The sequence below is a fragment of the Merops nubicus genome, unplaced genomic scaffold (genome assembly GCF_000691845.1).
Source record: "Merops nubicus isolate BGI_N331 unplaced genomic scaffold, ASM69184v1 scaffold9980, whole genome shotgun sequence".
Lineage (NCBI taxonomy): Eukaryota > Metazoa > Chordata > Aves > Coraciiformes > Meropidae > Merops > Merops nubicus.
This window is the reverse complement of record NW_008580861.1, coordinates 22,235-43,446: the sequence shown is the minus strand read 5'-3', so window position 1 is coordinate 43,446 and position 21,212 is coordinate 22,235. Positions and strand designations below refer to the sequence as shown.

The 21,212-nt window shown below is 45.0% G+C and overlaps 1 protein-coding gene across 2 annotated transcripts in view; it reads right to left on the bottom strand.

The window, feature by feature from the left end:
• Window positions 1–1,350: 1,350 nt before the first annotated feature.
• AP1G1 (adaptor-related protein complex 1, gamma 1 subunit) overlaps window positions 1,351–21,212 on the bottom strand; it is a 35,997-nt gene continuing 16,135 nt past the window's right edge. For both annotated transcript variants that reach the window (XM_008943342.1, XM_008943416.1), the window contains 13 exons: window positions 19,885–19,998; window positions 14,933–15,073; window positions 14,251–14,305; window positions 11,657–11,779; window positions 11,247–11,336; window positions 10,638–10,765; window positions 9,920–10,024; window positions 7,510–7,651; window positions 6,931–7,057; window positions 6,395–6,490; window positions 5,993–6,153; window positions 4,910–5,008; window positions 1,351–2,597 (listed from right to left, as the gene is read on the bottom strand). In XM_008943342.1, coding sequence (XP_008941590.1) covers window positions 2,496–2,597; window positions 4,910–5,008; window positions 5,993–6,153; window positions 6,395–6,490; window positions 6,931–7,057; window positions 7,510–7,651; window positions 9,920–10,024; window positions 10,638–10,765; window positions 11,247–11,336; window positions 11,657–11,779; window positions 14,251–14,305; window positions 14,933–15,073; window positions 19,885–19,998 — 1,483 coding nt within the window. In that variant the 3' untranslated portion in view covers window positions 1,351–2,495. The remainder of the gene's footprint in view (window positions 2,598–4,909; window positions 5,009–5,992; window positions 6,154–6,394; window positions 6,491–6,930; window positions 7,058–7,509; window positions 7,652–9,919; window positions 10,025–10,637; window positions 10,766–11,246; window positions 11,337–11,656; window positions 11,780–14,250; window positions 14,306–14,932; window positions 15,074–19,884; window positions 19,999–21,212) is intronic.

The window sequence follows — 21,212 nt, the reverse complement described above, 5'->3', positions numbered from 1 at the left end:
TACCAGAGACCAGCAACAAAACCCAGCTGCTCTAGGGGACACACACAACAAGAGGGACAAGATAAGCTGTTGTCAACTATGCTGTAACACCCTGTCAGGTGAGAGACCATTCATCTCCTTCTCCCCACCCGACCTCCTGCACCAGTGCTCGTTCTTGGCAAAAACAAATGCAGATGGAGATGTGCTGGCTCCCAGAGAATGGGAGAGCTTGTGGGGAGCTCAGGAACTAAGGCAAAGACTTTCCATTACCTTTGTACCTGGGACACCTTCCGAGCCCAGCGAGTCTAGATTTAGCATGCTCAGCCTTCAACGCTACGGAGTTTTGAGCTAGTGAGGTGGTGAATAGTCACAACTGCAGTGAAAGCAATAAGGGTAAATGCTTGGCACCTACCAGTGGACATCAACTCAGCCTTTTTCTGCCAGACTGCCTGCTGTACAATGCTTCTAGCTGAAGCACAGTATACATCTCATCCCTGATGGAGCCAACACATGACCCTGTCACAACCCAGAATTACTTTCTAGAAAATTATAGATCATTGCTCTAGATTTTATATGATGGCAGTTTTAATTCAAAGGCCAGGCCCAAGCTTGTTTAATCAGTAAGGCAGCAAAAATGCCCTCCGAGAAAAGCTGAACTTATTCCGCCACACAGACCAGCACTTACATCAGTGACAGTCAGTCCCATGTTGTATTGCTTAATACAGTTAAATCCAAAGCAGACTGAATGACCTTCAGTGGCCTCCTGCTCACAATTCAAGGGCAGAACAGGTCATGAATTTTTCCCCAAGCATGCTGCGCACCACTTTCCAATGTTTTTGGCAAGGACTGGGATCTACTGTTAAGTACTTCTCCAGAGGCAAAAAGCTCTGCCTAAGCTTTCCATCAGAGCACTGAATTATTACTGTCTGGAAAGCTCTGGAACAGAAATAAAGATGTGCCCTCTGTTTACTTTGGGAAAGCACTGGGTTTGAAGCTGGAGCACCTTCATCTTGCCAACACACTCATGGGTGATGATCTAAGATACATATCCTCCCCTCTTTTCCTGAAGAGGGCTGAAGACCTAAAGTTGCACCACACTGTGCTTTACATCCTAGGTATCGCCTCCATGAGCATTCACAGAACTGCACTACCTCAACAGCTGTTCACACTAGGAAGCATAACTGAGCACAGCTTTCTGTAAGCTTAGAAGCATACTAAACCTCATATCTCTGGATCCAAATAACTCAAATGACTGGCTTCCATTCAAAAAACAGTTCAGTTACTTTCAGCCTGAACAAAAAATAGCACACCTCTGAAAGTGGAGCAAGGAGCAAACTACAAGGATCAATTAAGTAACAAAATGGGAAAAGGTCTCTTTAAACCGCATGGTCTTTATTTCAGTGCCAATATTACAGGTACAACACAAATATCCCAGTCAGAAGTAACTCAAATGGAACCCAGGGGATCTACAACAGGCTCTGGAAATTAAATTGGGAGAAGGTCTGGAATAACTGGGAAGAGCAACTTTGCAGCATAGTCTCTGATGAGTCTCCCAGCAGGAGCCAAGCCCTTGCTCAAAGACAGATTTACAAAACTGAGTATGCCTTTTCTACCCATAAACCACAACTAATGGGTTAAAAGGCTTTGAAACTGTCTGTGGTAGAAAACCAGCTGCTCCTCAGATCTCTGCATCTCTCCTACATCACTGCACTTTCTGGTGAAGCTACAGAAGACTGACTGTCAATCTGCATGGCTGTAGCTATTGATGGAAAGAAAGAAAAATTCAAGTGTAAGGTCTCAATTTCCAAGTACAGCACCAAAGCAATTTTATCAGCTCTCACCAGCACTTCTTTTCCTTCACTGTCCCAGGTTTGCAGATGAACTCCCAAGGCCTAACTTGCTCTTGGTATGTACCATATAACTGAGAGGTGGGTGTATACAGCAACACACTGAATAGGCCATAAGAAGCCTCCAGCCCCTTCAGACATTGGGAATACAAGAAGAAAAGAGGCAAGGCAACCTGACATTCCCCAAGTTCCCAGTCTGAGCCCCAGGTGAAAGTGCCTGAAGGAATCCAGCCAGTAATGAAAGACAACATGCCTTGCCCACCCCATGGGAAAAAGACAGCAGAAAGAAGGGGCAGCTGTTCACATGCTGCAAAGAGAAGACAGTATCCCTGCTAGCAATTCCAGACTTCTCTTCCAACCAGGCTGTGTTTCTTTGGGGGAGGGGGGCGCAGGAGGGGAGGAGAGGAGGGAATGTTGCTTCTGGCTGTGAACGCATGTGTGAGGGAGTGCACAGTAGCCTCCACAAGCCGCCAGCCTCATCAGCGGAGAGGAGATTAGTCTTAACAGATATGCTTCAAAGTCAGCAATCACTTCAGGAAAATGCCTCCTCATCAGGCCTCATCTGTTCCCCACGCCCATGGCGCAGTTTGGGGGATTGCCAATGATCACAACCTTCTTCCCAGAGTTCTTTTGATTGGGTGGGGTGAGAGTAAGAGTGGTGCCAGAGCCTCACTGCCAAGACTGAGGAGGGAAGTTGTTGACTTCTGCTAGATCCTGCATTGCTGAGCCCTTGTGATTATATGTCAACTTGATCCGCATACGTAGTTGTTGCTACAAGAGAAAAGGGGAAAAAAAACAGACACACAAAACATGTTGAAGTCTTCAATTAAAGGTCACCAAATCCCCCACGTTCAGCTCCCTTCCCTTATCCCATGAATACAAAACACAGACCTTTCCTCACCACGAGAGCTTGCTGGAGGGATGTGCAGGGTAAGCTATGACACTGCAGATAAATGCTTAATCTGGAAGGATGTTAATTTGTCACTGTAGTTCTCAGATCTGGTACAAGCTCTCAGAAAAACTATAGCACAGCTTCTACCCACATCTCTCTCTGCATGGCCCTGCTCTCATAAGACTGAAGTCCTTAAATATAAAAATAACTGCCTTAAAATCCAAGTTAACAATGAAAGAAAGCAGACGACAGATCCAGACTCTGCTGCTCTGCAGTCAGGCTTGCAGAGAGAGGCATCATTTCCCATACTAGCTGTTTGTTCAAAGCAGTGGTCTGGAAACTTCAGGTACTGCATAGCTCAGCAGAACTGTGAAGGATATAGCCCAAGAAAGACTGGAAACAGGCTCCACGAACACTTCCTCCCGCTGTGCATAGATGAGGGAAGAGCTCAGAAGTTGCCCTATACTCTGTCAATATGGCTGTCATCCAGATACTGGACGGCCCTTAGTAACAGCTAGAGCACAGCATGCTCCATCCAGGTTCCCTATTCTCCTCTCAAATAAAACCTAGTTTCCCAAAAATACTCCAAGGAAAAGCAAAAAGTTGGTTATTTCTGTTTCTCTTCCCCACACCTACAGGGAAATATGCAAAAAGGACAGCAGAAGGAAGAGAGGAGACAACGACTGCTCCCTATAAAGAAGCCACATGCTTTATAGATCAGTATAATCCCTGTCAGGTTTTGTTACATTTGGTGTTGTTTTGGGAAATTGGCCACTGGTTTCAATCCAGCATTGTGACAGTCTGCATCCAGACAAACAGACTTCTTACAAGGCTGACAAGACCTCCACTGACAGCTATCTCCTGAACAGCAGGGCTGTCCAAAGAGTGCCTCCCCCAGAGCAGTCCAAGGAACTACCCTCCTTCACGGGCAGGGTGCTCGCCAGGCAGCAGCAGTCTAAAGGGCAGCAAGAGAGGCACAAATCTGAGGTGGAAGAGCTAGAAAACAGTGGGCAAGAGAAGAGGGCAGAAAAATTCCATTTTTCACATCTGTATCCTGTTCATAGGAGTTCTGGGGTTCCAGCCAGAAAGCCTCCCACTATCCAGCTGTATTCCACCCTGCGGGTTTCATCCGAGGTGGATGTATTGCAACTTCTAGCACCTTACAGGAAAAATTCCTAAACCCTCCCAAGTTCAGAAAATAACTTTCAAGGTGATTTTTGAAAGAAGCTCTACAGCACCACCGAGAAATTCTTAAGAGAATAATCAGTCTTGTGCTCTAACACAGGTAGAGGGGAGCACACTACATGGAGAGGAGAGATGCATGGAAACCACAAAAACTAAACACTAGAAGACAGTCATTTCAGTGAAATCTTGGGCTGAGATTTAAGAACTTTTCCAATTTGCACATCAGTCTAGCAACAACACTTAACTAGAGCAGTACATAAGTGTTAACCTATGAAAAACTTCATGTTTTTTCTTAAAAGATGCTTAAGATCTTAAGGCTGTCCCACAATGGAAGAAATAAGTGATCTCAATTTTATTTTTCTTTCTGATGCCATCTGAATACTTGCAAAGCCTCTTATGGAGGTCATGTGGGCCACAGCCCTCCCTCCCCTCAAGTCTGTTGTATCAATCTTGAAGCCTGTCTCTGAAGGCTGTAAAACAAATAGAACTACAATTAAATCCCACCTAGAGATTCTTTCCATCAACTCTTTAAAACTACACTCATTAAACCCAAGCGACTCCACCTGAGAAAACAGACAATTTTGCTAAGATTGTGGATCATCTTATTTTTTGTGTAACAAACATTACAACTAATACCACTGCAGATGGCAGGATGTTGCCTTTCAGATATGGCTTTTATAACACAAACACCAGATCATGCTCCTCTAGAAAGGCCATCTGAAAACTTATTTAACAAGCATTCCAATGCAAGACGTCGAGTTCAAGAAGATGGCAAAGCTATCAATCTGTTTTATCAGTATAACCAAACAGGGGGCCAAACCTGTGTCAATGACCTCCTGTCTTTCTCATAGCTTTTTCCTAACCCCAACCAAAAAGACTGTCATTAAAAATACATAATTCATTACCTCACTCCCCACCTTCCATCAGAGATGCACCCCTAACAGACTGTCACTAAATGCACAATTCCAAGACAGTATCTTTAATAACTTCTCTTGGAGCCACTCACTTTTTGTGGATTCAGGACTTTAATGACCTGTGTGATGGTCCCAGAGTTAAATGCAGGGATGACACTACTGCTGGGAGACAGGAGCTGCAGCTGGAATGTCTGGAGAAAGGGCAAAGACAAAACAGTGTGATGTTTAATGAAGTAACAAACAATTTGGACTGTGAGAAGGCAAGAAAAATTAACAATTCAGTTTCTGGCCCTGAATAATCAGCTCTTCAATTCCCTATCTGCAAAGAACGAAATATTCACTGGCCCACCTGCTTCCTACACAAGTAAGATCAGGTAGCACAAACAGAAGGGGGTGAGGGCTTCCTGTACTCTTCTAAGATCAGCAGAGATGCATTGTTTCAAGAGTCACATGCAGAGGAACATTCAAGACTGCTCAGCTCACCTGTAATTTCAGGAGGCCCATTATTTCCCCAATTCCTTCCTACAGCAGGTAGGAAACCTCTCCAAATTAAAGGTAGAGCATTACTAATTCCTAGAAATGAAACTCCCAGAAGTGAATGTATTTTCCCAAACTTGAAAAACATTCCAATCATCCCCTGGTCAAATGGTCTGCTCTACTGCAAACTAGGCAATATCTGCCTCCCCTGTTTTGTGCTGGAGCTAAGTGTGAAGGCAGACATTTCATTCCTTAAAGGAGGACCATCACTAATCAGCAGGTGGGGACTCACTTAAAATTTGGTAAGCAGCCAAGAGTGTAAAGATTTTGTAATGTATCTATAGCTGCAAAGAGTATATTTCTCAGAAACTAAGCATAAAGGAAAAGATTAGTGTCTTCACTTCTGCTTTTGACCCAACATTTTTCTGTAAGTGTTTCAACAACTCACCTAGAAAGCAGTGATTTTAAAACAAGATTTTGTGCAAATGAAAGCAGTCCAATGTGATAGGAACCGGTGTTCTACTGAGATTATAACATTTACTTTCACACTAGAAAGATGAGCAAACTGAGCACTACACAAACCTACTAACAGCTCTGAGCCTTGTTTACCATGCTGCAAGTTCCTGCCTACAAGAAAGCACCACTCAGGAAGTATTTGCAGCTGGCCTTCGAACCTGGCCCTGTACTCGAGGCACTACCTTTGGTACTGCAGCCTGGAAAACAAAATCTGTCATGTCCAGCTCTGTGCTGTTGGAGGCCTGTATCGTGATTACAGTGATGCTGGGGTTGGTGTTCGACCTCTCAAAGGTGAAGTCAATCTTCAGCCCATTCTTGTTGTATGCAGTAATTGAGGGAATTCCTGCAGGGAAAAATAAAAAGAAGCAGAAGATCTACAGAATCTGGAGATCATTCTCAACATCTTAGCATGCCATTTACCCCAGACGTGAACTCTTCTGAAGATAAAATACATCCCCTCCTCCTGCTCCAGTGTCTGTGCCACATTTCACTTCCAAATCCCTGCTTTTTTTACCACCCCTTCCAGTTTCCTATTCCAGTTGGGTGCTGTAGCACCTTATGCTAGGGATTTACATGTCCCTAACCTGCAGCAATATCATTGAAGAGAGGCTGTGATGAAAGTCCATCAAGCAGGAACGGAGGTTGTGCTATCTGGGGTGCAGGGGCAGATACTGGAGAACCTACAAGAAATGTTGAAGGATTATTATTTGGCTGTCATGAAACGAAGAGTAATTACTCCTTCTCCAAAGATCAACTGCTACATATCACATTTCTTTACACAAAGCTCTAAAAATCATCTTTGTTGTCATCCTTCCCTTCCCCTGCTTTCACTAACATGGACTGTCTCCTCTGGAGCTAGAAGGCATTCAAATGGAATTAATTCCTCACATCCTCTCTGGAAAGGCTCACAGCATTTCCCAGGCTGGAGAGTGAAAATGCCTAAGTCTCACCAGCTAGAGTCGACTTGTGACTTCATTCCCCAACTCCTACCTGTATGGTAATACGGATCTTGGCAAGAGCCAGTGTGAAGACTAAGACTTCATATAAATTGAAGAACTAGCTAGCCCTCATCCCACCCAGGACTGCGAATGCAGACTTTTAAGAGATCCAGCCTGCTCACCTGTTAGGTTGAGGTCTCCCAGGAGGTCAAGGAGCTCCCCACCAGCAGAGGCTGGCTTGGTCGTAGGTGCAGTGGGGATTACAGGTGTTATATCACTTCCCCCCAACAAGTCCAACAAATCATTTGCCTAATAAGAGAGTGGATGTAATAGTTACATATTCAACTTCCTGGTACTTTCCCTAGCAGAAGTAATGGATTCTGCTTGCTCTCAAACTGAAGACCAACCCAGCTGCTGGCCAGTCAGAGCGGTTCTCAGTTTGGCTCCCGTCCCACACCTCAGAAGAGGTCTGGTTTCTATGCTCTTTGGAGCACAGACATAGAGAAGGATGGTGTTTGTGCACATGGTGACAGATGGGGGATCCATGGCTTCACCCCAGCCTGCTCTGGCACTCCCCACTCTGACCTCTGCCATACGTGTGTTCTTGGCACTAGAGCCACCACAGTAGAGAGATGATGCAACCATCACCAGGCCAGAACCACCAGTGATGGGGAGGGAGATGGTCTCAGCTCACTGTTGGCAGTGGCTAGTAGCGTGGTCTGGCAGGCAGTGGAAACTTATCCTGGCTCAGTTTCCATTACCTGGATGGCAGGCTGCAACCCAGGGGGTGGAGGTTTGGTTTCCAGTACAGCTGGCTCTGTCTCTCCGTTGGTCTGGACAATCTCAGTAGGGCCATTTGTGGTGACTTTCTCCATTACTGGCATTCTCTCAAGCAGGGCTGGCCTGAAAGAAGCTGACATGGTTACACTGTGCCATCTTCCTGGATCCCAATCCAAACACTCAGACCTTCAGTGGATGACATACATAGGGCAGCCTGCCTTTTCCTTCTAGCTCCAGTGCATAGGAACTGGAGGACTGCGTGACAGCTTGAAGCAATCCCTGGCATGCTGTGCCAGTGTGCATACACCAGCTGATGGATGAAAGCCAGACAAGCCCTCCTGCCTCATAGTTTTTCCTCTAGTATTTGACACTGTTTCCACTGTGGGGCTAGGGTAATAAACACAAGACAAAGAATAATTGAGCAATGGGCATTAACTGCAGACTTGGGACACTTGACTGCTCTGTTCCATACGCAGCTGAGGTAGAAAGTCATAGAATTATAGAATTGTCAGGGTTGGAAGGGACCTGAGAGATCATTTAGTTTCAAGCCTTGTGCCGTAGGCAGGGACAACTCCCACTAGATGGGATTCAGCCCATTTGACTTCTCTTTGCAGAGAGGTTAACCACTTGGAGCAAGTGACAAAGTTGGAAAAGTGAATCACTATCCTCTCAAATCAGCCAAATTAAGTTTCCAAAGAGATTAAGTTCAACCCTTGAGAGTACCCTCCAGAAACGATACAGAGACTGAAGAGGAGGGACAAGATCCAGAATCTTGACATCGAACAAAAAACACTAGGAAAAAACAAGACAGGGAGAATTAGTCTGTGATGCAAGAAAGGCCATTTCCCTTGCAGATCAAGCCATACAGCACTGCACGTAATAGGGGTAAGTCACAGATCTTTTGGGCTAAAACAAGCATTGCAGTGCAAATAAACCCAAAAATGGGTCACATTTTTGACAACAAAGAATTAATGGGCAGAAACTATTGAACATTGACCTTTCCACTAATGAACACCAGAATGTACTAGGGGAAAAAGAAAACCAGCCAAACACCCAGATGCTCTCTTGTAAAACTGAATGAAGTTCATACATATGTTTCTGAAGTGTGCAAAGCTTCCCAAAACTGTGAACAGCACAGGCCGTGAGCGGATGAAAGGCCAGCTGGTGGCCAGACACTGTACTCTGCAACGGCCGCCTCAGAGCAAACGCCTCTCACGCTAGGTTGTTCTCAGCTCCTCCACAGGCTTCGTGGGAAGTCCCTGGCAGCTCACGTGCCCCTAGCTCATTAACAGGACTTCCCCACAAACAACTGGAGTTGCTCAATGGATCCCATGGTAGGAGAGAACAGAGGAAATCACAAGGATGTTGTGCCCTAGGTACAGTGAATAGAATGGTATCTACGGAAGAAAAAAAGTGATTCTGAAGAGCCACCAAAATAAGGTTTGGAGGCCCCTACAAACAGGCAATACTCACTCCAGTGGCACCCATTTTCTCTCTGTCCTCTCATCTAGACTCTAAAGTGGATGCTTCTCTACCCAGTGAAATCTTACAGGAAGTTTTCAAGGGTAGAGGAAGTTAATTCCCAGAAGACATCTCCAATCTTATGATCCTCCCCAAACAGAATCTGTGTTGCTCCTATGTATCAACAATTAACTAATGCACATAGCAGATTAGTGACCATTCTGCAAAGAATTACAGCTTAAGTTGTAGCAAAGCAGGGTTTTAACTTTCTCATAAAGAAACCATCACTTGAGCAAAGCAATGATGAACGGGGACCTTCTAGTGATATGGTGAAAGGAGGCTAACCTGCTCACAAACTATAAAACAGGGACACACTGAAACAGCATGTCTTTGCACACAGAATCTGAGCTTTTAAACAGGCACTACAAGAAGTACAGCGAATTAAGAAGATGTTCTGAAAAACTGAAGAGTATTAACAGTTGGAAGAACTACCTCAAGTTCAGAGCACAGCTTAGGAGGACAGGTCAGTGGATCTCTTCATGTTTATTCCACAGACATTTTAAAGTCTGTTTGAACCTAATTACTATGGCAACACTAGCATGGTTAAAGCTACCTGTAGACACTTACTTAGCTAGCAAATTTAAGATTGAATGCTTAGAAGTAAAAATTAGTCGAGTTCAAACTCAAAGCAATGCAAACATTTTGGCAGAGAAATTCTCTGATCACAGAACACACACACACACCCCACCCCGAGACATTAAGTTCTTAAAACACACATTAAACCTTTAAACCTACAGATGTAGGAAGGATTCTAGTTCTTCTGCAATCCTACCAAAGTCACCAAAGCTCTCAAAACACAGAGTGCGGCACACAGGAGATGAGAGTAATTACAATGATCCTTTTCAAACACCAAAGCTCATCAGCACTTACCTCATGTGATCATATTTCTTGAAGAGTGCATTATATTCCACTGCCCTCTGCTGCAGCTCCACGTCGATGCTGCTGCCGTAAATGGAAACCACCTTCTTAATGCGACTGGGCAGGGGGGAAACAAAACACAAACACACCACCCTGGAGTTAGCAGCAGCAACGAAGGGATCAGCACGTGTCACCCACGCACACAGGCCTCTGCTCAGCAGCCATCCTCTGGAACTCACACAAAACAGCAGTCACTGCTGTTTTCTTGGAGTATCTATGCAACACCTATTTTTGAACTGTCCCTTCACAACAGCATCATCAAGTGATTATTATACCACTGCAAGGTGTATCATAAGAAAGCTCAGCTACCCACATCGAGAAGCCATCTGTAGGAAACAAGACTATTTTTCTTGCTATCATCCAAAAAAGGAACTGTAAAGAACAGTTCACTAAAAGCAAGAACTTCTCTTCCCCATGAAGGAGTTTTCAAGCAACTGGAACATGGATTAAGTGGCTACACAGCAGAGGACATCCACGGAGAAAACACTACAAAATCAGCGGAAGTCTTCCAGTCTGCAAACAAAGGAGGACTGTAAAAACCAACAAATAACAAGATGACTCTTGTAAACCATGGAAGCAGAACATGTCCAAGGAATACCTCTACTGAAGACAACTGATGCCAGTATGTTTGCAACAAAGCCCTACGCAGTCAACATCAGTGAGAACTCACTTGACAGTGCAGGTGAACCTTGTGGAAAGCTTCATGATGGCAGTGAGAGCATAACCTCGTGTAACAGATGCAGACATATTAGAGATCAGGACGCTTTCTAAAATATCAAGAACTTCATCTTCTGTTACCTGAAAAGGTACAGAAAGGTTAGACTGAGACACAGAGAAACTTTGCAGCAGGTCTTCCAGGGCATGCTGTTAAAACACATCTCTTGCTTAACAGCTGTTTTGTACCTCTTCTGCAACCTTGTGAGGCTGTAGCATTACGTTCAGTCTATGAGACTGGGGCACATAGATGGAGACCTTATGATACTACTTTTAAAACACAGTTCCTCCTCCACACACTGAAGAGCAGATTTATCAGCAGAACACCTAGCAGACACCCTGCAAGCTAGGTAAGCACTGAAGCCACATCACTCTGCTGGCTGTAGCTGCACTTCTTACACTCTTTGTGCAGCCCAGGCCTGCTGCATGGGAAGGAGATTCCTGTCTACAGTCCATCACCATCATGGACACCAGCCCCAGGTAACTGCTGCAAGCATCCCCCTCCCACAGCCAGCACCAAGCAGCTTCAGCTGGTCCACAGTTGCTGTTCTTTCCCAAGCTGTACCTGTATCGGTTCCTCCTCTTCACACTGACCAGAAACCAGAAGATCTCCATACTCTCCTATGCACCAAGATGCCACTTGCACCAGGGGTTGCTGTTAGAAGAAGAAAAAGCAGATGCCTCAGAGAAAAATGGATGCCTGTATGACACATTAAACCATTATTTCTCAGAGCAAGCTAGCCCTCCTTCCAGCCATGGAAGTTCTTCACAGGAGATGAAACAGGAATATTTAATTAGATCAAGAATTCCATAAGAGAGTTACAGAAAATAAAAAGAACATTAGAGAAGACATGCCTTCTCTGCAATCTGTCTCTTGAAGCTAGACAACATGACATTGACCTACCTTGAGATGCGTAGTAAACATACTTATTTCAGTACAAGGAGGAAACTGAAGCTGGTCATGTTTGGTATTACCTGGGAGTAATCGCCAAGGATGGCTTTGTAGAGTCTCTGCACAGTGTAGGCATGCATCTCCACACTATTGGTTATTAGCTGAATCAGATTAGGAACAGCATCATCACGAACATAACTTCCTGCCTGCAAGAACAATTGCTGTTAGGTTTCACTATCTGACTTCTCAGTAACACTCAGCATCTACTAACATCCTTCCAAAGCACAGAAATAAAAATCAATCTCCTCATCCCATGTAGTTTATGCTTGATTTTGGGCAGGCTCAGATGGGTAGAACTCAACTACACCCAGAGAAATCCATGCTACAGATATTCTGAAATTGTCAAGAAGATTGAGCACGGACATAAGAATCCTGTGCTACAAAGGGAGCAAAAAGCAACACAGAAAACTTCTGTCAAATGGAAGGCTTTAAGTCAAAAACACCCTGGGGTTAGAAGGCAGCTTATTCAATTGCTTGTTCAAAGCCAGCCTACACCACATAAGCACAGGACCCAGGAACTTGCTGGCATATCACTCCTTGGTTAAAGGACAGGAACATGGAGCTCAGGGGGAAAAGTCCACTTTAAGGTCAGGAAGGCATATGGGCCAATACACAATCACACAGCTTGGCACCGAAAGGAAGGTGTACTGGGTTTGCATGGCAAGGTTTTCAGTGGAGGTCTACAGGGGTGGCTTCTGTGAGAAGGTGCTAGCAGCTTTCCTATGTCTGACAAAGCCAATTCCAGATGGCTCCAAGACAGACCCCACTGCTGGCCACGGCTGAGCCCACCAGTGATGGTGGTAGCGCCTCTGTGATAACAGGTTTAAGAAGAGGAAAAGAATTACTGGACAACAGCCATTGCAGCAGATGAGTAGTGAGGATAAGTGAGAGAAGCAACTCTGCAGACCCCAAGGTCAGTGAAGGAGGGCAAGGAGGTGACCCAGGCATTGGAGGAGATTCAGCTGCAGTCCATGGTGAAGGTATTGGTGAGGCAGACTGTCCCCTCGCAGCCCATGGAGGTGAACAGTGGAGCAGATATCCATCTGCACCCATGGTGGACCCCACACCAGGGCAAGTGGATGTGCCTGAACGAGGCTGCGACCCCATGGGAAACCCACACTGGAGCAGGCTTCTGACAGGACCTGGGGACCCATGGAGGGAGAAGCCCATGCTGGAGCAGGCTTACTAGTAGGGCTTGTGACTGTGCAGGGGACCCAAGATGGAGCAGTCTGTTCCTGAAAGACTACACCCTGTGGAAGGTATCCACATGGGAGCAAAGGAAGAGTGTCAGGAGTTTTCCTCCTGAGAAGGAAGGAGCAGCAGACACAATGTGTGATGAACTGACCACAACCCCTGTTCCCCAATCCTCTGCACTGTTCAAGGAGAGAAGGTAGAGAAATTGTGAGTGAAGTTGAGCCCAGGAAGGAGGAAGGGGTGGGAGGAAGGTGTTTTAACATTTAGGGTTTATTTCTCATTATCCTACTCTGATTTGACTGGAAATAAATTAAATTTCCCAAAGTAAAGTCTATTTTGCCTGTAACAATAATTGCTGAGTGATCAGTGATCTCCCTATCCTTATCTCAATCCACAAGCCTTTTGTTCCATTTTCTCTCCCCTGTCCAGTTGAGGAGAGGGAGTAATAGAATAGCTCTGGTGGGCACCTGGTTTCCAGTCAGAGTTAGCTGCCAGAATGGCTGATGACATCTTTCTGTGTTAGTTCTCTTACATCTGCAGAACTGAAGAGGATGCTTATCTGTAAGAGCCTGCAGTAGGCAGTCTCAGGAATACTACTTTATCAAGGGTTTATCTAGCAGCCAGAAGAAAGAAGTAACTTGACTGAAGGAAATAATCTGAGAGCAATTCTCACAGCCAGCCTTCTAACGGAGATCAATTCTCGGTTCAATAGCAATCTACTTTTCTCTGTTTCAGGGTGGCAAAATAGTACACATGCCAGACTTGCTTCTTGACGAACTTTCCAAATTCGAACACTCATGATGATAAAATAAATCTCTTCCCACTCCTTTGCCTCAGGGAACACACTGCCTACCCAAGTTACCAAGGCCTCTTGCTTGCCAAAACAGTTCCACCTCAGCTGTGACGTTTACAAAAAAATTAGTGTAGGTAAAGAGTAATAATTAAACTTTCCCAAAGAAGGGGAACTAGAAGGTTGTTGACACAGTTTCACTAAAAATCTTTGATAAACTCAACCTGGAATAATTCCAAGAAATTTTCACTCCCTTTCTCTTTGCAATTCACTTAAGGCTACATTCACTCTCCCCTGAAAGCACAGCATATTGCAATCAGACAGCACAAGAACTGTCCTAACTTAGAAGCTGATGTGATTAATGCAGTAGAAAAACCTCTGATACATACTGTATTCTTGTGTATTTCTGAAATCATATATTTCTTCTAAAAAAACTACTCAGTCATATTTACTAAGTATACATTTCTTTGAGCGGCCACCTTGGGTCACTTCCAGATAAATACACTTCCTCTGTGCATTGCAGCACTTGTAATCTGCCAGCCTTTAAAGCTATCTCCAACTTAATGAGTAATTTCCTACAGAATTAAAAAAGTTTTATGTAGTCACACACAGGAGAGGGGCAATTTCACTCACCGTTGTTAAGACTCTCATGATTGTGTCTATGTGCCAGCGTTTGGAAGGAGCATATCTGATAAAATTAAGAAAACAAGTTAGAGCACTAACTGCTAGCCTTCAAAAACAGCAAGAAAGAAACCCATCATCACCAGAACCCCCTAATTTTAATTCCTGGCCCACTGTTTCCTGGGATGGGGCACAACACCAACAAAATACACATAGAAAAAAAATCAAAAGAAAACACTATACATGTCACATTCTTTGACTTCTTTGTATTACTGCTGACACTGGAAAGCTGAATGTACACACCGGCCTGTGCACTGCAGCAGAGCCACACCTCACACACACCGCACTTCAGGGTCAGGCTGCCAACACCAAGGCCTCAGCAGCAACAAATCACCTCGCCTGTACAACCAGCCAGAGTGTGTGTGGGAGGGGGCAGGGCCGGGAGCTCAGTACAGTACCTGTTACCAAGGCACTGGACTGGTTTAGTGACACGAGGACTACCCCTTTGGGACACACTGGTGCATCCTCTTCCTCAGAGTGGGGTAAAACTGACGAACCACACAGCAGCCAATGGTGAAGAGATGATCAACATTTTGCCTCTAAGGGTGTAAGGAGGGGGAGCAGGAACATACAAGGTGCTCATCATTCCAAGGACATACAAAAAAAACTAGTAGCAAGTAAATTGACCCCATACTTTTCAGCTGCAAGAAATATTCCAGATGCACAGTCTGCCTTGAACTCTGGTTCACAGGAATCTAGGAAATACAGCAACTCTTTCATCATTCCACGGACATTGTTCCCATTAACAAGAGCAAAACTCAGTTCCATCGCACGCCTAGGGCAAGAGACAGAAAACCAATGAAGTATCTTCACCTAGTGAAGTAAAAAAACCCAACAACACACAAGTCCAGTTACTCAGATGCACTTATTAAGAACAGAGCAATGTTTTTTCATCCTGTGAGAACAGCCTCATTAAATGTACCTTTTTTTTTCCTGTTCATGGGCAGACAATAAATACTCACACCCAAAAAACTAAGGATGAGCTGGGGTGTTGGGTGCTCTAGGAACGCTTATCCAGATGTCCTAAAGGCTGGAAATACCTTTCATCAACCAGAGTCCATTAGCACTGAGGTCTGACTGTCCCATTATTTGCAACTGCATGCTGGTCATTTCTGACACACAACTGCCAAAAGTAACCCACACCACAGCACGCCTTCTCCAGCTTCAGGGAGCCAGAGGAGACCTGCCTCCATCTGTATATATTAGAGATTAAGCTTTACTGTATCCTCTCAGACTGACTAAAGATTTCTAGAATACAAGATTGCCCTGGTGCTCTTTCCAGAACCCATTCTTTCCCATCCCTGCCCACACTTGACACCACTGTTAGACAGCACTGGCTCTTTTCTGTTCCTTGTTGTACACATCAAGAGGTCAGAGGTTAGTCCACAGCCCTTCTACTTGAAGCTTCTGTAGTGGATTCTAGCATTGCTAGAATCTGCACTACATTCAGGTACTGCTTGCTGTGCAACAGATTACATCCAAAATCATGCCAAAAGGCCTAAAGTCTATTTTGTAATTGAAGTACTGGGTTTTAAACCCCCAGCCCTGAATCAGAGTTCACATATGGATGACATCCGCAACCAGGCAGGAAAGACCCTCCTGACTGGTTTTCACCCAGGGTCTGGCCAGCCTTGGGTGGCAACCAATTAGGGGATCCCCACCAGGTTACCTTCAGCAGCAGGACACCTGATGTTAATGCTGGCTCTCCTGCAGGGAATGGGGGGAGCTTACCTACACAGTGAACACAGTATGTAGGATTTCCATTACTGGAAGGAGCTCCTCAACTGTCCATTGTGGGCAGAGCCCCCAGCAACAGCAGGACATCAGCACAGTGAGGGCAGAGGGAGAAATACATCCATTATAATAGCACCATTTTACAGTCCTGGCTATACAGCTGGGATTGGACCAGTCACCTGGTTCCTTGGTCAGTTCACTCCTGTCTTCACTGCATCCTGCACCGTGAGTGAACACAGCAACCTTTTCATTCCTCCAGTGCTGGCCACCTCATATATGATTTGGGATCGGAGAGAGAGATGCAGCTTGTGTGCTGCCTGCTGGTGATAGCATTCCCATGGGGGTATGCAGTCAGCAAAAGGGCAACATATACTTTCTTCAAACAGATCAGACTTCAATGTGGTTTAACTCCAGCAATTTTTATTAAAATCATAATGTTGAGATGCATGAGTTAGGCTGTCATCCTTTCATATATTCACTGGCAGGAAGAGCCATGAGCAGTACCACCGATTCTGTCTTGCTCCACTGTCAGGTTTGCTAACCTACCACTACACAGACAGTTATTTTTTTCTAAATCACTTAGTACTTTCCCAACACTCACGAAATATCAACAATTTAGACCAGACACATTACATTACCCAATTCAATAGTATTGGGCACTAGCTATTTGTTCTCAAGAAGCTGAAAACATCTAGACAGCACTGCTTCTGAACATCTCCTTAGTTACTCTTGTAATAATAAAGGTTTCCACAGAATTGTGAACTGTAAATGTGTTATTTTGCATTTTACCTGGCTGATACCCAGGGCCCTAGATGATAGAGGTATTCAGAATGAGGGTGGAAATGTGTAACTAAATTGTTACCTTTTATCATCTAGATCTGTGGCTGGCTGAAAACCTACACCATTATCAGTTCCTCCAATTAGTTCCCAACTCCTTATACCTAGCCCTGCTGGGATACAAGTTTTCTACATTTCTGTTTAACCTAACAGTCCCATTAGAGCAGATGTATCAACACGGCAGGTACACAGAGGTACTCTGCAATCTTAACACCACGCATTCCTCTCAACACATGTTGTTTACCTTCCATCATATCACATGGCTCATTTCTGTCCCAAAGTTCCTAATCATGTAGTTTGATCATATTAAGCAGACAAGACAAAAAGAATCAAATGGCAAAGCTATTCTGAATTATAGTACATGGTCCAAAAACGCACTACAACAGTTAAACCAAGAGAACAGACCACGCTTCAGATGACCCAAGCCAGGTATGATGTTCTTTGTCTCAAGCCCCAGCCCTTGAAACTTGCTACCCGAGGACTCTGATATCCAGTTACTATACTGCTTCAGTAAAAACAGTGCATTGTCAGCAGCAGGAGTGTCAGCATGGCAACATCATGCTCTGCTGATGGATCACTCAAAGGCTTCATCCTCCAATAGCACTCAGACATGAAGCTGTCATCTGTAGCATACCTATGTTTTCCTAGTATGCACCAATAGAATGCTTTCCTTGCCTTCTATCCAAAACCCAAAAGGGGCTTTGCTGTTCCACAAGGTGGCCTCTTGCTGGTTCTGGCACTGAACAGCAATAGCAGCCTGGCTTGCTCAGCATGTAAGATACAAATCTGTGTTTTTGGATAGATTCCAACTGTAAAAATAGATTACATGATACCCATTACATAACAGTTAAAACTAAGTTTCAGAAGCGAGACATCCAATTTCTTTCCTGTTCTGTACATATCAGACTGAGCAGTGCTGTTAAAAATCTAGATCTGATTCAAAGATAAGCATTCATCAAACTTATGCTCAACTAAACAAGTACCTATGACACATCTAAGCAGTTTGAGAAGATGGAAAAAAAGTTGAGCAGTTTTGAAAGTATATTCATGATGTGAAGAGAGGTCAATGAACTTTGTCCTGCTGCAGATAGATTTCACAAGACAACAGGGATGCAACTGTCCCCATCACTGACATGTCATACACAATCATAGAATCACTAAGGTTGGAAAGGACCTCTAGGATCATCAAGTCCAACCTTCACCTCAACATCTCCCTAGCCACCAGACCATAGCCTCAAGTGATACATCTACTCCTTTTCTGCACACATCCAGGGATGGTGACTCCACCACCTCCCTGGACAGCCCATTCCAGTGCCTAACCACTCTCTCAGTAAAGAAATTCTTCCTAATATCCAATGGAAACCTTCCCAGGCACAACTTGAGGACATTTCCTCTTGTCCTGTCGTCAGTAATTTGGGAGAACAGACCAACACCAGCCTCACTTACAGCGTCCTTTTAAGTAGCTATGGAGAGCAATAAGATCACCCCTCGGTCTCCTCTTCCCTGGACTACGCCCCAGTTGCCTCAGCCAGTCTTCCTAAGGCATGTTTTCCAGCCCTCTCACCAGCCTCGCTGCGCTTCTCTGGCCCTGCTCCAGCACCTCCATGTCCTCCTTATACTGTGCTGCCCAAAACTGGACACAGGACTCAAGGTACAGTCTCATGAGTGCTGAGTCCAGAGGCACCATCACCTCCCTGCTCATGCTGGTCACATCCTTTCTGATCCAGGCCAGTATGCCATCAACCTTCTTGGCCACCTGGGCACACCGCTGGGTCATGTTCACTCAGCTGTCCACCAGCATCCCCAGGGCCTTTTCCACCAGGCAGTTTCCAGCCACTGATCCCCAAGCCTGGAGTGTTGCCTGGGGTTGTTGTGACTCAAGAGCAGGACCCAGCCCTTGGCCTTGTTAAACCTCATCCAACTGACCTCAGCCCTTTGCTCCAGCCTGTCCAGACCCCCCTGCAGAGCCTTCCTGCCCTCCAGCAGATCCACACTCCCACTTAATTTTGTGTCATCTGCAAATTTACCAAGGCTGCACTCGATCCCCTCATCCAGGTCATTGATAAAGATATTAAACAAGACTGGTCCCAGAACTGAGCCCTGAAGGACACTGCTCGTGACTGGTTGCCAACTGGAATTATCCCCATCCACCACAACTCTGGGCTCAGCCAGCCAGCCATCTTTTAACCCAGCCAAGAGTCCACCTGTCTAGGCCATGAGCCAACAGCTTCTCCAGCAGAACGCTTTGGGAAACGGTGTCAAATCCTTACTGAAGTCCAGGGAGAAAACACCCACTGCTCTTCCCTCCATCCCCTAGACAGGTCACCTGATCATAGAAGGAGATCAGCTTGGTTAAACAGGACTTGCCCTTCCTGAACCCATTTTGACTGGACTTCATCCTCCAGTTGTCCTGCGCTTGCCATGTGATCCCTCAAGATGAACTGTTCCATAACTTTCCCTGGTACCAGGCAGCAGCTTTAATGAGCTCAGACCACCAGTTACAGAAAGAATAATGCTAAGGAAGAGAGTTCTGGAAGAGCAAGCAAGCCACTGACAGGCAGTATTAAACACAGGCTGGCAGAAGTGACAGTAAACAATTCAGACTATGAGTGTGGCAACCAGGAGAACATTACTATGATTAATAAAAGGAACATAACTGAAGTAAATGAGAAGAAACAGAGAAGAAAAAGTTTAGCCTGAGTATCAGTAGGAAGACTTTCCGTAAGTAGCAGGTTGCTTCCTGTGATCATATCCTGATCTCCATCAGGACTTTTGGAAAAATTCAGGCTAATAGAAATTTTTTTATTCCCCATACAAGATGCATAAATTGTAAAAGTAGCTTCCCAAAGAAGGTGGATGCACAGCTTCATTATCTTCTTTGAAGTATGAACCATACTATGCATTAATGGCAGTGTCACTTAAATTCCTCAAGATCACTGTCATTTCCCCCTGTGCCCTGCTCACTCCCCACAGGCTGTCGACCTCAAAAGGCTATTTCACTAACATTTCAATTACCTTTTAATGGATACATCCAGATCCTTCAGGCAGTCCACAATCGTGCTTCGATGCCGCTGTACTGCATTATGGTCGGTCTGCACAGTTTTCAACAATGATGTCAAAGCTACATACCTGCATTAAGAATGTTTGGTAATAAATAGTTGACAGTAGGTGTTTAAGTTCTGCGCACACTCACACTTCCCAAAACATAGTCTTATTTTGCAAAAGAATAAAGTTCTCTTGTAATCAGTCACGAATGGAAATCTTCCAGGGAACGGCCTGGCCCACAGTACCGGGTCTGGCTGAGCTGATCTTTCCACAGCAGCCCTCATGGTGCAGTCTTGTGTGGGGCGCTAGAAGGGTGTTGGTAACAGCCACGTGGTGACTGCTGCTGAGCAGCGCTCACACAGCACCAAGGCTGGAACACTTCCCCCCAGCAGGACAGGAGCTTGTGGGGAACATAACCAGGACAGCTGACCTGAACTGGCCAAAGGGATATCACAGACCATATGATGTCAGCTCAACTATAAAGCTGGTACCAAGGTTGGGGGGGGGAGAGGCTACTCCTTGGTCCTCTGGAGCAACTGCTACATGTTTTGGAGCCCTGCTGCCCAGCAAGGGTCAGACATTGCCTGGGGATGGAAAGGAGAGAATAAATCTTCGTTTTTTTCTCTTCACTTCCACGCATGGCATTGTTTGTGTTTGCTTTCCAATTAAACTGCCTTTGTCTTTTACCCACAAGGGTTTTGTCTCAATCTTAGCTTCCTTTCCCCTTTTGCTCTGTGGAGGAGGGAGAGGAAAGGGGGAGGGGGAGATGGAGTGGCTTGGTGGTTAACCCACCACACCTATCTTCAAAGGTGGGTAACCAAAGTAAACTGTAACATGCCTAACAACATCCTGCTGCCCAGAAAAGCACCCGTCCCGTTTCCCAGACTCGCGACAGTTCTCCAGTCTTCATAAAGGTTTGAAAAGATGAGGCAATTAAACATGAGACTTCTGCAGATCATACATTTGAACTAACATGAGTTGCAATTCCCAAGGCTACAGTCTTCTACCTATACCATGATTTGTAATCAAAATGCCTAGAGATGGGACTTAATTCTAGCAGTTGCAGCACTTCCATGTGACCCAAGCACAATCAAACTTCCTTGTTGCCAACAAAGCACACAATCAGAAAAAAAGCCACACACTTTGTCAGCTCTCCAGTGTCAACTCCGATTTGAATATTACCACAGCCCATTTGGGATATGACAGGAGATTCACAGGTTATTGAAAAAAACACTGGACTAGATTAAGAAATCACATGTTAAGAATTAGATCGTACACTCAAGACTCATCAACTAAGA